The sequence below is a fragment of the Labrus mixtus genome, chromosome 24 (genome assembly GCF_963584025.1).
Source record: "Labrus mixtus chromosome 24, fLabMix1.1, whole genome shotgun sequence".
Lineage (NCBI taxonomy): Eukaryota > Metazoa > Chordata > Actinopteri > Labriformes > Labridae > Labrus > Labrus mixtus.
In genome coordinates, this window is record NC_083635.1 from 2,621,295 (window position 1) to 2,636,584 (window position 15,290).

At 43.4% G+C, this 15,290-nt stretch overlaps 1 protein-coding gene across 4 annotated transcripts in view; it reads right to left on the reverse strand.

Moving 5' to 3' along the window:
• Positions 1–1,357: 1,357 nt before the first annotated feature.
• Positions 1,358–15,290, reverse strand: part of zeb2b (zinc finger E-box binding homeobox 2b) — a 91,338-nt gene continuing 77,405 nt past the window's right edge. For 2 of the 4 annotated variants that reach the window (XM_061032680.1, XM_061032681.1), the window contains exons 6-10: positions 14,443–14,657; positions 10,115–10,223; positions 7,486–9,497; positions 5,126–5,306; positions 1,358–3,485 (exon numbers count right to left, since the gene is read on the reverse strand). In XM_061032680.1, coding sequence (XP_060888663.1) covers positions 2,917–3,485; positions 5,126–5,306; positions 7,486–9,497; positions 10,115–10,223; positions 14,443–14,657 — 3,086 coding nt within the window. In that variant the 3' untranslated portion in view covers positions 1,358–2,916. The remainder of the gene's footprint in view (positions 3,486–5,125; positions 5,307–7,485; positions 9,498–10,114; positions 10,224–14,442; positions 14,658–15,290) is intronic. The other 2 variants (XM_061032682.1, XM_061032683.1) reach the window with 1 other exon arrangement.

A 15,290-nucleotide genomic window follows, 5' to 3' on the forward strand; every position in this document is an offset into this window, starting at 1 on the left:
TGATTAATGTCATTTTTCTCCTCCTTCCTTATTCAGTGATTCCCTCTGTGCTTGCAGGAATATTTCATCACATCCATCTTGACTTTTGACCTCCAGTAAGTTGCTTGTGAAGCTCTTCTGCGAGTCTTACAGATGTAAAATGCAAAAGTGAAGGAAGGTGGAAATTTCTCTCATGGTCTCCTGAGGATTCCCCGCTCCCCCCCCCCCCCCCCCCCCCCCCCCCCCCCCCCCCCCCGACACGCGCGCTCATCTTTCACGTGTGCATCAGTTCGAAGCACATTATCAAATTCATCAGCTAATCATTTAAGACCCCGGCTTTTATCTGCAGGATGCTCCGCCAATGATCCGATGGCACGCCGATCGATAGGAGCAATCCGAATATGCAAAGCGTGTTCTGATGTTTGGCATCGCTCAACCTTTGGCGCTTTCATCTCGGCCGTTTGATGTTGCTTTGAATCTGCATAACGCGAAGCGTGAGGCTAATGCAGGCGAGCGTCTCCTTCAGCGGAGAGGAGGCCGCTGCTGGAGTCCACCTGTCAGCGCCGAGGAGAGTTTAAAAGTGAGATTTGGAAAAGGAGACGACAAATCCTGGGTTTTACAACAGGATGGATATCTTGAGGGGGCTAACGTTTGGATTTCTCCTGAATGTACTGAGCACCCAATACAGAGCCAGGTGGGACTCCAAACATTGTGTTCTTTAATGCATATACACAATAAATAAGTATATCTTTGGGAGCCGTATTGTTATTCTAACTGTCAACAAATCCCATCCAAACATTCAAATATTTATCTTCCAAACCAGTCACAAATATAAATCATATTAGAGACAGACTCCATCATTTACTGACACTGCAGGACACTGAAGTTTTAAGCAGAAATGACTCTAACCGGAGGTATCCGGGTAGTTATTGGGGACTATTTTCAGCGGCAGATTGACACATAATTGTGCACAGAGACACTATTCATCATGATTGAAGGGAATGATTGCCTGTTTGGATCAAAACATTCAAAGTGTTCTTACAGGATTAGTTGACAGTAAGTGTTTCTTCTTCTTTGTGATGCATGTGGATGAAACTTGCAGGTGAAAGAAGATGTAGAAACAACATGTTTGGTTTCACTTTTTCATCTCAATGAGCCGTAATAAGCAGCAGAGCCGAGGTCAGCCCACTTTGATCTGTTAGAAAATGTGAATTGAGACTGTATGTGATTAACATAATGATGAGGAGCAGAAAGATGTGGGTGTGAGGGGAGAACCATTCCCACTTTCTCTCTCCATGGAGAGAATTTGAAAGCGACTGGATGCCGACGCTGCCAGTAGAGAAAGCTCTCGGTGTGTGAAGAAACACGACGCGCTGACGGGTTGGTACTCTGTAATTTGGCTACTTTTATTCGAGCAGGGTTCATTTTCAAGAGAAATTACAAATTAAGAATTCAATAATACTTTTACAAAGACATTTCAGGAAAGATTCTTCTTCAGTCATGATATCATACATAGTATTTAACAGTCCCTCTTCATTTTTTTTAGCTTAAAAAAAGAAACAAACATGAAGAAAGTGGAATTTTTCAGTCGAAAATACAGTGTTTTCACAATTGTATAAAAGTTCCCAAATTTGGAATTTTCCAGCAACTGGAAAATAAAAAGGAAATAAAATAAAATAAGATTAAACGTCGCATTTCACAATGTTTCAAAACACAATAAATGCTCTCTTTACGTAAAATTTGCCCCTATGATCGACACCATGTTCCTTTTTACTAAAATATATCTATATATTGAAGAACTATAGTACTGTACACAACAGTATGAAATAAATAAAATTAGGAAATATAAAATGGGCCACATAAATAACGCTTTTTTTTTTCAAACCTACAAATAAAATGAATGCAATTTGTTGTTTCCAAAGAAAAAAAGAAGAAGAAGAAAGAAGTTGGTTTGGTGTAATACTGACAAAAAAAAGAAGAACATTGCACAACATAATGTAAACTAAGGAACTGCTGCCTATAATACTGACACGGATGCTTCAAAGAACAACGGTGAACCATTTCATAATACTGAAGCTGGTGAACAAAAGTAACCTTCCTTTTACACAATACGAGGGTGGCACTTGCAGAAAACACACAGGTTAAAAGGTTTGCATATAAGGCTTCTTTTTTTTTCTTATCAAAAACACCTTACAAAGGCTTCATCCTTCATTTTTTATCCCCCCCCCCCTCCCTCCTCTCCATCAGTCCATAAACTGTATTTTCCCTTAAAAACGAAGGTCTCTGTAAATCTCCGTCCGTCATACAGTCTGTTTGTTCAAAGTCCTTCATTTGGAGTTGATTCAAGAGGCCTGAAATAGTGTGGCTGGAGATGTTTGTGGCGAAAACTAAAGACGACACCGTAGGTAGGTAGGTAGGTAGGTGATAACAAAAGGTAATACCGAAGGACTGTAGTGCAGACACTACTGCTCTTTTTCCAACACTGTATAAATATATACATAGGCAATACTTTTTATTATTTTTGTTCATGATTATAGAAGCGGAGTGCAATTTGTACAAGTCACTAGTTGTGCTATAAATACTATGGAACACAGGGGGTTTATTTGAGGAGGTTAGCACCACACATATTTTTAGGCCTTAGTACTGTACATTTTTTGAAATGTATTCATTTATTCATTGTTGGGTTTGCATAATGCAGCTTATTTCACAAACCCATGCCTCCTCCAGATTGATTTCGAGTCCATGTCTTGTTCGGCAGACATATTTGTTTCCCCCCTCTTCAAGGGAAGCTTCCCGGAAGCTTCAGGCACGTGCACGTACAGCTTAAAACACGGCTGTTTTAAACTGAGCGGGTAAGAATACTGAACCGAAAAAAGAGAGAAATTAAAACTCTTTTTTTTTTTTTTTTAAGATGGGAAGCTTTTTAAAAATCTCCAATTACATGCCGTCCTCCATCGCGTCCTCGTGATCCGATTTGGTTTCCGTTTTGCCGTCCAGCGAGCTTTCGTCCATCGAGTGCTCTCCGTTCTCTTCCTCGTCCCTCAACGTGTCCGGGTCCGTGTCCATGCTCTTGCTCTCCTCCTCCTCCTCCTCGAACTCGTCCCTGCGTCCGATCTTCGCGTACCCTCCTTCCACTTCCTTCCGTCCTTCTCTGATCCCTCCGTTCACTGCGTCGTGCCTCAGGATGGCCTCGCGCTCGGCCATTTCTGGGTAACCCTGAGGTGTCATGCCCTGCAAGTAAGCCCGCGACATGAGCAGCTCCGTGGGCTCCAGGTGGCCCTTCTCACGGGCCTCCCTCTCTGCCGCCTCCCGCTCCTCGGCCTCCCGCTTGCAGTAGGAGTAGCGGTGGTTCATGTGCTGCGAGTAGGAGCCAGAGTGGGAGAACCGCTTCCCGCACTTGTCGCACTGGTAGGGTTTCTCCCCCGAGTGCAGCCGAGAGTGCTCGATGAGATGGTGTTTGTGTTTGAAGGCTTTCTTGCAGATCTGGCACTGGTGCGGCCTCTTGCCTGCAGAGAAGAAAACACAAGAAAGACAAAAAAAACGAGACGTGAGTCGACTGCCCCGCTTACAAATCCAGCAAAGCACACAAGTCAGATGAAAAAGGAGCACAAAACGTTGAGGAAAAGTCTGATGGAATTGATGGCATGGAGTAAAAATGACATCACGGAGTATTAAATCCAACTTTGACATACGACTTTGGGGTTATTTGTTTATTCAAATTGCGAGCACGATGAGAAAGTGCGCTCGCATTTATGGCCCGACATTATGGAAATTCCCTCCCGTGGTTAAAAGCATGAAGAAACTCGACCACAACTACTTATTTAAAGCTCATGAATGCAACATAAATAAACAAGGAAAACAAACAGAGAAGGCGCGACAAAGGAGTAAACACGTCCAAAATGGGCGGAGGAGGAAGGAAGAGGCTCCGAGGGGTTACTCTGCTTATCTGCGAGCATGATTCAAGTTCATGGTGACGCCTGGGCCTCGGTTAAGATCTGGGCTGGGGCTGCGGGACGCTTCGGATGCCAGGGCAGAAATGAGAAACCCAAGCTGGCCACAAGGGCAGGGTGAGATAGTTTTATGACACGGGGCCATAAACTGTCGGACTAAATAAATGTGCTCCGGCTTGTTATGTGGCCGCACATTTTATTCCAAAGGACAGACTTCTGCACTGAGGATTTCGTCGAAAAAACTAAAGCCGTGAAAAAAAAAACGAGGATAAATTTGTCTTGAAAAACTTCTTATCCTCAGTTTCTGCAGCTCAGCACGCGTGCAAACATGGCTGCCTCGCTCGCACAAATCAAGACTCCTCTGTCGGACATCTGGCCCGTTCAAAAGCTCTTCTGAGTTTGATAATATTCTTAAAAACATCTACTTTAAAGAGTCACATCCTGAGCTAGATGCAGAAACTCTTCTTGAGATAACGCCCCCCCTCCTCCCTTTTTTTTTTTTAAGAGTTCGACACACGCTTCCCCTCCCTCCCTTTTATGTCCGCGCAGATAACATGAAGGCTGCATGAAGCGGCGAGCGCTCGGCTACAGATAGTGGATAAAATAAATGATGCAACCTAGTGAAAGAGGATCTCTGTATTATAACTATAATGAAATACTTGTTATCAGCGCTGTGAAGCTTCTGAGCACCGCTCCGCTGATGTGATCTATCGCCAATAATGGGGCTGATAGGCATTAAGGCCTTTTTTCAGGGCTTTATATATCTAGGTGAATTGATGTGTGTCTTTAAAGATAGCAGAATGGTTCAAACAGCAGGGTATGATTGGAAAATAAAGAGCACAATCACTTGAAAAGCTCCCTCTGCTCTGCCTACCTGCATTAATTACAGTCTATTCTTTTCCAAAAGAGCGCTACATCTTTTCAAATGTGTATTTTTTAGAGAAGAACACACACAAACAAATCACATTTTTAGCAAGCTTTCTGGTCTAAACATCTACTCATTCCTTGGACACGCCTGTCAATGAAAAGGCAAGTTAGGTGTAGAATTACAAACAACTTAAAACAGGGAAGGAAAGAAAAGAGAAAAAAGGGGGGAACATAAAGTATATAAATATTCATACTGATTTGGAAACACAAACATTTAAAACATAAAAAAGCATGGGGTTTAAAATATAAGGGTCTAGAACAGTATATACCTGTGTGTTCATATTTGTGTCTTAGAAGGGAACTGCTCTTCTGGAATGTTTTGTCGCACAAGTCACACGCGTACATACCACTTTCGGTCTTCTTAATCTTCTTCCGCGACAGACAGGAGTCGGGGTCTGTCATGTCGTCCAGCCCTGACATGTAATCTGGTGTACCGTCGAGCAGGTCCCCCTTCAAAAACACAAAGAAAAAGAAAAAGAGGAGAGAAGAACACAGTGAATGTTGTGTTCAAGTGCATCCAGTGACTGTGAGAAAAAAGGAAGTTGTTAAGGGAATGGCCAAGGGTTGCAGTTAGCATTATCTTAGATAGCTAACAAGGCTAGCCAAACAGTTTTATCGACAAATTGTTTTAAAGAACGGAATTTCAAAAAATAAAGCTAGCTAGAAACAGGAGCTAAAGTGCTAATAGCTAAACAACTGCTAATTTAATTGAAAAATAAAAGCTCAGACAGAAGTTTAAGTTCTATGAATTAAAGTATTTTAGGAACAAATTTAATTGATATTATTATATTTTATTAGTAAAGGGACCGTGTACAATATTAAACATAAATGTTGCCATTTGATGTTTTGTAGCAGAGTTAGCTTAGAGCTAGTTTACATCTGCAGTCCCTCAAAATTGAAACATCACATAGTAATAAAAAATATATAAAGTATAACAAACATAGCAGATTATACCCAAAGATGATGTGTTAGTGCACATATATTGTTCTTCTTGGAATAAAAACTCTGCTATGCTAAAATAATAATTGATTGATTCCAGCAGATGAAGCTGTAAGCTGAGCCGTACCTCCCAAACAATCAAACCATGCTACACGTACTCATGCATTTTTAATTACAACACATAGCAGCGTTGATTTCTTATAAAACTTCCCGCTCTGGAGTAATATCCCCCATCTATATCTGACACGCTCCTCATTATGAAGCCCCTCCATAATGGCGTATTCAGTGTGGTCTCATTTTGTACAGCAGCGTTCATTCTGCACAATCCTTTAAAAACTCTCTTTTATGATGAAGATTAGTCTTAAACATGAAGTGATGGAGGACAATATTACAACATTAGAGGAGGCACGGAGAACCATTCTTGAAATTGCAAACTCATATAATGATTAAAATCAGAAGGGGCACCTTAATGGCCAATATTGAGCCACCAAAGGTTCCTTTAATGAATATGAGGGTGATAATGTGAGGACAGGCTGTGTTTTAAGAAGGGACCACTATCACTCTGCAATCAATTTGAACTAAACGCCTGTAGCTGTATTTTTAAAATCTAATTTAATAACTTAGAATAGGAAACATTATTAATACTTTTTTTCATCAAAATGGTTCCCTCTATGTTAAACAGCCTTCAGCATTCGCTGGTAATGAACATGGAGCCCGTGCATTATTAATCCACATGTAGGAGCTCATTTTGTGCTGTGGCTCGCTCTTTAAAATGCAGCAAAGTTGCGACGGGAAATTTCAGAGAAGTGCACGGCTCCGGGGCTCACCTTTGTCATTTTTACAAAGGCCTTTCACCCATATTTAATAAGAAGATATCTGAGTTCAGGCCGGAGCTCGGAGAGGACCGGAGAGTGGAGCTTTAATGGTTTCTACAAAAAGCAGCAGTGGTTACAATCACAGATTTTAGGGCCAAAATCTGTCCTGATATATATTTGGATCTGAATTAAATATATGAATTGTTCAGGTTTAGCCCGGAAGACCCCCTAAATGTCTGTTTTTAATCATAATTAGACACGTATAACATCTAAACATGAGGTTAGAGGCTCATTGGGAATGGAGTGAAGCTGCATTCTTGATAATCATTTGGCATTTTTGATATTTAGTCAATAAATGTCACGAGAATCGCTTCCAGAGCTCAATATCGCATCTTCAAAATTGCATATTTTCTTCCCCATCAACACTCTAAAGCCTAAAAATTATTTATTTAAAAAAATATTAATTGGAAAAGTAGCAGATGCTTTCATTTGGGAAGCAAAAACAAGAAATTATTCTGCAGTTTTCATTCAATTAATGACAAATTTAAGACGTTAAGTACAACAAAACTTTCTGAAATAATGGTTCCTTTCCTCATTCATTAATCCAAAATAGTTTAATTATCATCCTTGTATAAATCAGCCTTTTCTCCATGACACAACCTAACGACACCTCCCTTTTCACCAACCCCGGGCTCATGTCACTGCTGTTTATCTCCATTGCCTCTGCCAGCTCAGTCTACCTCAGGTGAGACTTTCTCTCTCCTGACTCTCCTGAAGTGGTTTTTTTAATTAGCACCAAAATGAGTTCAGATCATTTTAGGGAGCCTGAGTGAGCCTGGGGGCTTCTTTCACAAAACCACAGGTGGCTTATTTACCTGGAAACCTGGTTTCCGCTGGTACTTTCTCCTCTGCTGCATCTCGGCAAAGGTGGCCGCCCCTGCTGCGTAAGTGTAGGCCATGTGTGGTAGGAAGCCCATTTGATCCATGCCCGGGTAGGGCCTGAGACCCGGTATGCTGGCCTGCATCGGGGGCATGAATGTGGCAGGTGGGAAAGCGCTCTGAGGTGGAAGTGACGTGTACAGAGGTTTTCCGGCAAACGGGTTCATGCCGAAGATGGGGCTAGTGCTTTTTTCAAGGGTCCCGTTGTTGGTCGAGCCTGAGAATTCCCTCTTGAGATAGGCCAGGTTCAGAGGCTCTTCGAAGTGCTCTCGTGGGGAGGGGATGCTGTTATGGTCGATGGTGATGCTGTTGACTTTCGGCCTGCTTTTGACAGTCAGTGCATGCTTGGGTTCCTTCATTAGTCTGGGCAGGGAGAGGTCCAGCGGCTCGGCCTGCAGGTCCTCCGAAGTCAAGCTGTTTGGAGTGTAGGAGCTGCTGTGGGAGTTTTTGGAAGATGTGGACGACAGATTTAGCGGGGAGGGGGTGTTGCTGCGGGACTGGTCCAACCTTTCGCCTTGGGGTTTGGCACCGTGGCCGCCAAACTGGTGGTTTTTCAAATGTCTGAGCGAGTTGTCACAGTTGTTCACGTTGTTGTGGAGCTCTGCGATGGAGGGGGAGGTGATGCGGTCAGAAGGTTTGAGTAGAGACACAGGTGACCTAGCTGCCATTGAGTCTTTTGGTTGAGTGTGGTGGTTATTTGTTCCGACAACCATGTCCATGTTGTTCCTGTGCTCGAGAGGCGGGCTTCTGTTGGAGCCGTACTGGTACATCTTCCGCTGCTCAAACCACTCCTTGACGAATTCCTGAGGAAGTCCGACCGCTATGGAAATCTTGAGCAGCTCCTCCGAGTTGGGCTCCATGTTCATGGCGAAATACGCCTTCAGCACAGACATGTGGTCCCTGTAGGGGTGGATGTGTCCGGTGAGTCCCTTCTCAGACAACATGGAGGAGGGTAAGTGGGAGTTCTTCTCCATGAACATCACCGGTTTGTTGGCCATCAGATTCTCACTCGGCTGCAGCACGGCTTTGATCTCCTCGTTCATCTTACACAGGTAGCGTTCGTGCTGGTGCAAAGGTATCGGCCCGGTGAAGCTTTCTTTGCAAAATTGGCAAGCATAGGGTGTAAACATGTTATTTTCCTGCACCTTCTCATCCACACCTCCGTCAAGCATGTGGTTGGGTTTCTCTCGTTTGATATTGCTGATCTGTCTCTTTGAGTCTGTCGTCAAGCTCTGGAGACAGGCTTTGGCTTCGTTCACTTTCTCTAACGTGTAGTCGATGATGCTTTTGGTGGCGCCGTTGTGATTGACAAGAGGAAGACAGACCTGTCCCGCTTGTGCCAGCCCCTGTTTCTGCTCCTCCACCTGAGACCCCAGCTCCTTCATGTAGGCTTTAAGCTTGGAGAGCTCCTCGGGCTTGCAGTCCATTTTCTGCCTGCACACAGTGTTGTCCACGATCTGCAGGACCTTCTGCACCTCGCTCAGGTTGTTTGCCAGAGGACCGGGGTAGCACAAGAGCTGTGACTCCAGTCCGGCCATGCTCAGGTGCTGCAAGGGGCTCTGACCAGTTGAGTTGTGGTGAATTCCCAGTGGGCTGTTCCCTCCCATGCCTCCGTTCATGAACGGCCCAGGAGCGCCAAATCCGTGAGATGCCATCATCAGCTTGTAGTCGTTGAAGTCCAGCGGCTCCGTCTTGATGTTCAGGTGGTTGTTGTGGTCGGGGAGGCCGAGCGGTTTGCCGTTCTCAAGCTTCTGCCGCAGCTGGGTGATGGCAGAGTTTGTGGGCGAGGAGGAGGCGGAGGTGGGGGAGGAGCCCGTCTTCATGTTGCCTCGCATCCGACCGTTGACGGCGATCAGGCCGATGCACTTTTTGCTGCTGATGTGGGAGCTGTAGGAGCCCGAGTGGGAGAAGCGCTTCTTGCAGTTAGGGCATTCGTATGGTTTCTCACCTGAAACAGAAAATATGACGCGTAAGATATTTGTGTGAATGGATAACTTAATATTAAAAATATATATAGTTTACTGACACTGCCATGGTAAATGTGCAGAGGGAAGCTCAATGTCTGCTTTGTTAAAAATGTAAAAAGAAACAAAAGAAAAGAAAAACCATCAGGATGTCAGAGGCTGCTTTTGACTTGTAAAAATATAAATCATTGCACCAGCGCAGAGAGCCTTCTGTTTTACGTCAAAACATCCAAATGATGTTGGTTTTATTGGTTCATTTCTGAGCAATAAAATTGAATTGTTAATCAATTCCAAAGTTGTCCCTTTCCATCCGGCCAGGGGCAACAGATGAAGATTTTGCCCTTCGAGCTGCTTCATTTAACTCCTCTGTTAATCAACGGACATTATTCCTGACAAATAAGCTAATAAATGAGAACTGCTGATGTGCTTCACACGCATACACATTTCTAAGCAAATATTTGACTTGGCAGCCGGACTGGTTTTAAACACAGCAGAGTTCAGCGTCCATCAGCAGCAGGGAGGGTCCGAAAGAAACCACAAGGAATTTCTGCACATTTCAAAAATCACAGTCATGAATATTCACATTCCTCCCGCGACTCACCGCTATGAATCCGGAGGTGTTCTTTCAGATGGTGCTTGTATTTGAAGGCCTTGCCACACTCGTTGCATTTGAACTTGCGGTTGCCGGCCGCTTGGTTGAGCAGTTGGTGCTGTGAGAGAGAGAGAGAGAGAGAGAAAAAAGGAGATGTTGAAAAAAATGTACAAACAACGTGAGGGTGAGAGTTCAGTAAATAATCACAATTAGCCTGCGTGAAAACAAGCAACAAACGGCTCCAGTCGCCAAACGAAGCATCTTTGCTTTCTACTCCCACCTCCCTCCAACGACTCCGGGCAGCGGCGGCGATAACACAGAGAATCACATACCTTTTAATTTCCTGGCTCTTCAGCCAAAGGAGGCATGCCTTTAGAATTTGGCAGCCCAGAAAATAGAATAAATGAAAAGAGTCTTTTTTTCGAGCGTTTCCCCTTCATTAGAAGCGACGATTTGATCTACTTTTCATTAATTTGGGCCTAATCAGTCTGAAAGGTATTCAGAATGAGCTCCTTCGCCCCGCATACCTGCATTCACTACGTGTGAATTACACTTTGTACTTCTTTCAAGAACACTTTCAAATGTCTCATAGTAATTGGGTCTTTTTTTAAAGCCTCAAATGTCTCTTTAATAATCTGCGGATACAGAACAGAGCGAAGAGGCCCGGCCTTGATTCCCTGTTCAAAGGTAAACATCAGTTGCAATCCATCGAATTTGCAATTCAAACAAGGCCTGCGCTCTAAAAAGAAAGAAAAAAAAATCTAAATATAATACCCAACGACAACAACAACAACACTGGGTGTGTGAACCTGGCGCATCACTCACAGCACGATTAAATCCAAGTGGGAGTAGAGGACGTTAAACAGTTAGTAAATAAAAAAAAGACACATTTTCTACGAGCTCGCTGGGGGGAAAACACCCCCCCCCCCCCCTCTGAGTTCAGCCTTGACAAATGCTGGGGTGTGTGCTGACTCTACCCACATTCCTGGGGAGACAGATGGTGGCGCGCAGGACACTGGGAGGACTGGGAGGAATTGTTCAAACAGCCCCAACCTTCAAAGATCAAGCGGGGAGATTCAGGGGGCCCAGCCAAGCGCCGGAGAGGGACCCCACCGCTCGTATGTTGCTGAGTTGCATAAACAAACAGCAACAGCTGCTTCGCTCCCCCTCCCTCTCGCCCCCCTCCTACCTCCACCTCCATCCCTTAACTCCCCCCAGAGGACCCCTGCCCGGTAAAGTTTAGTCTCGCCACTGCTGCTAATAAGGCACAATCGCTCGGCGCTCTTAATTGTGAATGGCACCGGCAAAATGCTCTCCTTCATAGCTCGTTGTCAGTGTGAACGCCGCCCGCCACTGCTGGTTGTGGGCGGGGACCCGACTGGATGTTTGCATATGTATAACCTCTAATTAGTCATATTTCAGCTAATTGCTTAAGAGGAGGAGGAGTATTAAGGCTTGTAAACATACGAGACGGAACAGCAGAGCACATGTTTACCTATCCAGGACATTATTCTTTATGTTAATCTGATTGCTCCGGAGTTAGCTGCTAATTGCTAAATATACAAACAGGAAGTGATATGTTTGAGAGGTAGAGATTGGACGTAACAGATGACTTATTTTTGGTTCCTTTACTTAAGCGCAGGTATCTCCTCTCTACTTTTGTTTTTATTTGTCCGCCAACTTTTTTCATTTTTGACACAGAGCGATGGAACATTTTAAAAACTGGCTCATTATTTTAATGAATTTGCGGGGAAATATAGATTTATTTTTACTTTGCATCACGGTCCACTGCGTTCTCGACACCAAGGCTGATTTCAACCTTAATGGATGGAAAAATAACATGATGGAAATGCGCTTATTTTGTGTGTCCAACGGTGCAAATAATGCAGGACAGGCCAAAACAACGAAAACATCCAAAAGATGAAGCATTCAAAAGATGCAAACTTAGGCGTTTTTGTAAATGATAACTTAAAGCAAACCAGCAGAAACAGCCCACAACATTGGAGCAGATTTGGGAGTCTAAATCTAAATCCATCTGATTTTTACATTCGAGCAAAAATGTTTTATTTTTATGGGATTTTAAGTGAGAATGTTGCTAGTTTAAGTGACCTTTGCAGAGGTCTACTAGTCACTTTAGCTTGTACTTTTACACTTTGACTTCAGTACAGAACTTAAATTAGTTATTTACTTTTACCGGAGCCTGTCATTTCACACGCTTCTCTACTTTTTAATTGTGTAAAGAATGAAGTTTTTCTTCACTGCTGATTTTTGTTTTGTAACTTAAATAAAAAGAAACAAAAAAAAACAAAAGAGAAAAAGATATTATGGATAAAAAGAGAAAGAAAAGAGCGCCAACTAACAGAAAATCTCACAGAGTAAGACATCACCTCAATCTCATCTGGAGGATTACCACTTAAGCAATCCAGCTAATTTACAAATCAAGATAACCGGCTTTGTGGAAGGAGCCACGCTGCCTGAATGGGAGTCTTTGGCCATTGACTGCGGCTCTGGAGGGGAGCAGCGGCACCATTGTAATATGAGGATTGGGACGGACGGCCCATCTGCTCACGTTTACACCCAGCTGGTAGATCAGGTGAAAGTGCTGGCTGCTGACATCTGATCAAATCAGCCACAGTCTGAGCCTGTCGTGTTCGCTTCAGAGGGCCCCGACACAACAGCCACGACCTGTCACTGAACACCGCGGAGCACCGGGGAAACGTGAGAGCAGCTGGGATTGGACCGTTTTACACAGGACATCACAAGGCTTTCATAGCAGGCGAAATTTAAGAGGCAACAATTATTTATGTCACTTTTTTTTAAAAGGGTGAATACACATCATTCTGTGTTATAAAAAAAATATATATATTCTTAATGTGACTTTAGAAAAATAAAGATAAAATAGAATTTTTTGAATCCCTTTTTTTTCTGAGAATTTGTCTTCAAACATTAAAAAAATATATTTATATATTTTGAAACTTTCTTTCCTGTTTGTTATTGTGTTCTTTTTTAGAAAATAAAAAAGCACACAAACTAGAGAACAAGGCAAACCTCCTCCAATGGAAATAAAAGATTTGAAAAAAAGATTTGATTCATTTTTAAATAAAAAATAATCAAAACAAATAACGGAAGAAAATCTTAAGAAATACCATCCAGTTTAAACAACAATGGTGAGAAAAACTTAAATAAATTATAAGACTGTAGAAATGTATAAAATAGAAATTAAAAATTAAAAAAGGAGAACTGGTTGCTGTGTTATCCATTTTTCCGTACATTTTGTTTTGATGGATTCGTTTTTATCCATACAAATATTCTCTCTACTCCCAATGTGTCCTGTCTCTCTTCAGCTGTCCTCTCTAATAAAGGCAAACAAATCTCTTCACCAAAAATCACCAATGTGTCATGTGAGTCCTCTCTGCGCTGTGATTTACTTTAGGAAGGGTTAAAACATCTTTTCAAATATTTTAGAGCTAATTTTGTAATCTTTTGCTTCAAGGTCTTCTCAGCACAAAGTTGATAATAAAGGAGATTCAGCATGAAGAGGGCGATGAAAGTTTCCTTCTTTCACATGTCAGCGTGTCTCTCAAAACAGGAAAGTAGAGCCTTCACATTTTAGAGAGGCCTCCTCCTCCATCCAGGCACAAAAACAGATTCCATCTCCGTTGATATTTACCGCTCTAATTTAACTTCACTGAGAAGTTATAATTATCCCCCAATGTGCGAAAACTCTGAAAGCGTGCAATTTCTTTTTTTTGCCACAATCTATCTCGCAGCGCATCTTCAACTTAAAGCTGACAAGCGAGTTAAACGGCCGTGACTGCTGGATGTGTTTTCACCTCACAGGACTTTAAGGTGATTCATGCTAACTGCCAACGGATTCACATTATATTTCAGACGTATAGGGGTATAAATCGCTTGAGAAAATTCAAGTATACACAGATGTTTATGCAGTGCATGAAATTAGAAGAGGGGGGGAGGCGGGGTTTGATGGAGTGCTACTGCTGCAGGCTGCACCCGAAGAACATTAAAGACCAGGAAGTGAAGTGAAGTTAAGGAGCTGATAAAAATTTCCAAATTGGAAATTCACACAATCATCCGATCGTGAACACGCCACTGGAAAATCATATCAGGGAGGGCCATCAAAAAACCATTTAGTCCCTCAATTAAAGTTATTACCATTAAAGGATCTGCATCTTCAAAATGCCATGAAAAATTAATAATGATTGCCAATCAGAAAAAATGATCTCCCTTCTCGGAGGGACATTAGAAATGAAATGGGGGACAGAAGAAGAGGAGGAGAGAGAGGAAGAGGAGGAGTAAAAATTTAAAATCCCCCTAACCTGATCCCTTGCAGGCTTGTGTGTGGCCATATGCCGCTCAAGCTGAGTGCGGTAAGCAAACGTGTAGTTGCACAGGGGGCAGGCGAAGTTCTCCTCGTTCTTCTCATGGCGGTACTTGATGTGCTCCTTCAGCGATGTCAAACGCTTGTAGCCCCGGTCGCAGTAGGGGCAGGTCAACAGTTGGGCGAAGGCATCTGGCGTTCCAGGTGGCAGGTCTGCACGGGAGACAGCGGGAAGAGGAGGGGGGAGGAGGAGAGGGAAGGGGAAGGGGAAGGGAAAGCGGGCCAAAAGGTCAGCGAATCAATGGCAGCTAACGGGCGGGCTGCCCAGGAGTGGTATGGGAGTTATCTCTGCAATCTGCTCCACATGAGAGCAGCAGTGTCAGGCTGGCATCCGCTGCACTAAGACCTCCTCCTGACTCCTCTCACACACACATGTTCTGTTCCACATACACTCCCCCTGCTCACTATTTCCTTGACAGAGTAACGGCACAAAGCTACTAAATGCACAAAAACACATGCTACCATCAACACAAAGTCACGTTTTAACACCATTCACACTCACACAATCCTCATTTCTGCAGCATGAATCATAAATTCATTCCAATTCAGCCCCCTCGCCCCCATTTCTCCCCCTCTTGGGAGCTTCGGAGGTGCACTATCTGATTTCAAGCCCCTGCCCAGCTGTTGCTTAAGACTGTAGGTAAACACTGAGGCATCCGGCGAATCTGTGGGACCAACAGCTGCCCGGCCGTGTCAGCCTGAAGCGCTGCTGCTCTGTCCAGATTCTTTTTCTTTTTTCCTAACCTTTCCTGTCGCTTACAAGAGAGGTTAAACGGTTGTTTCTTA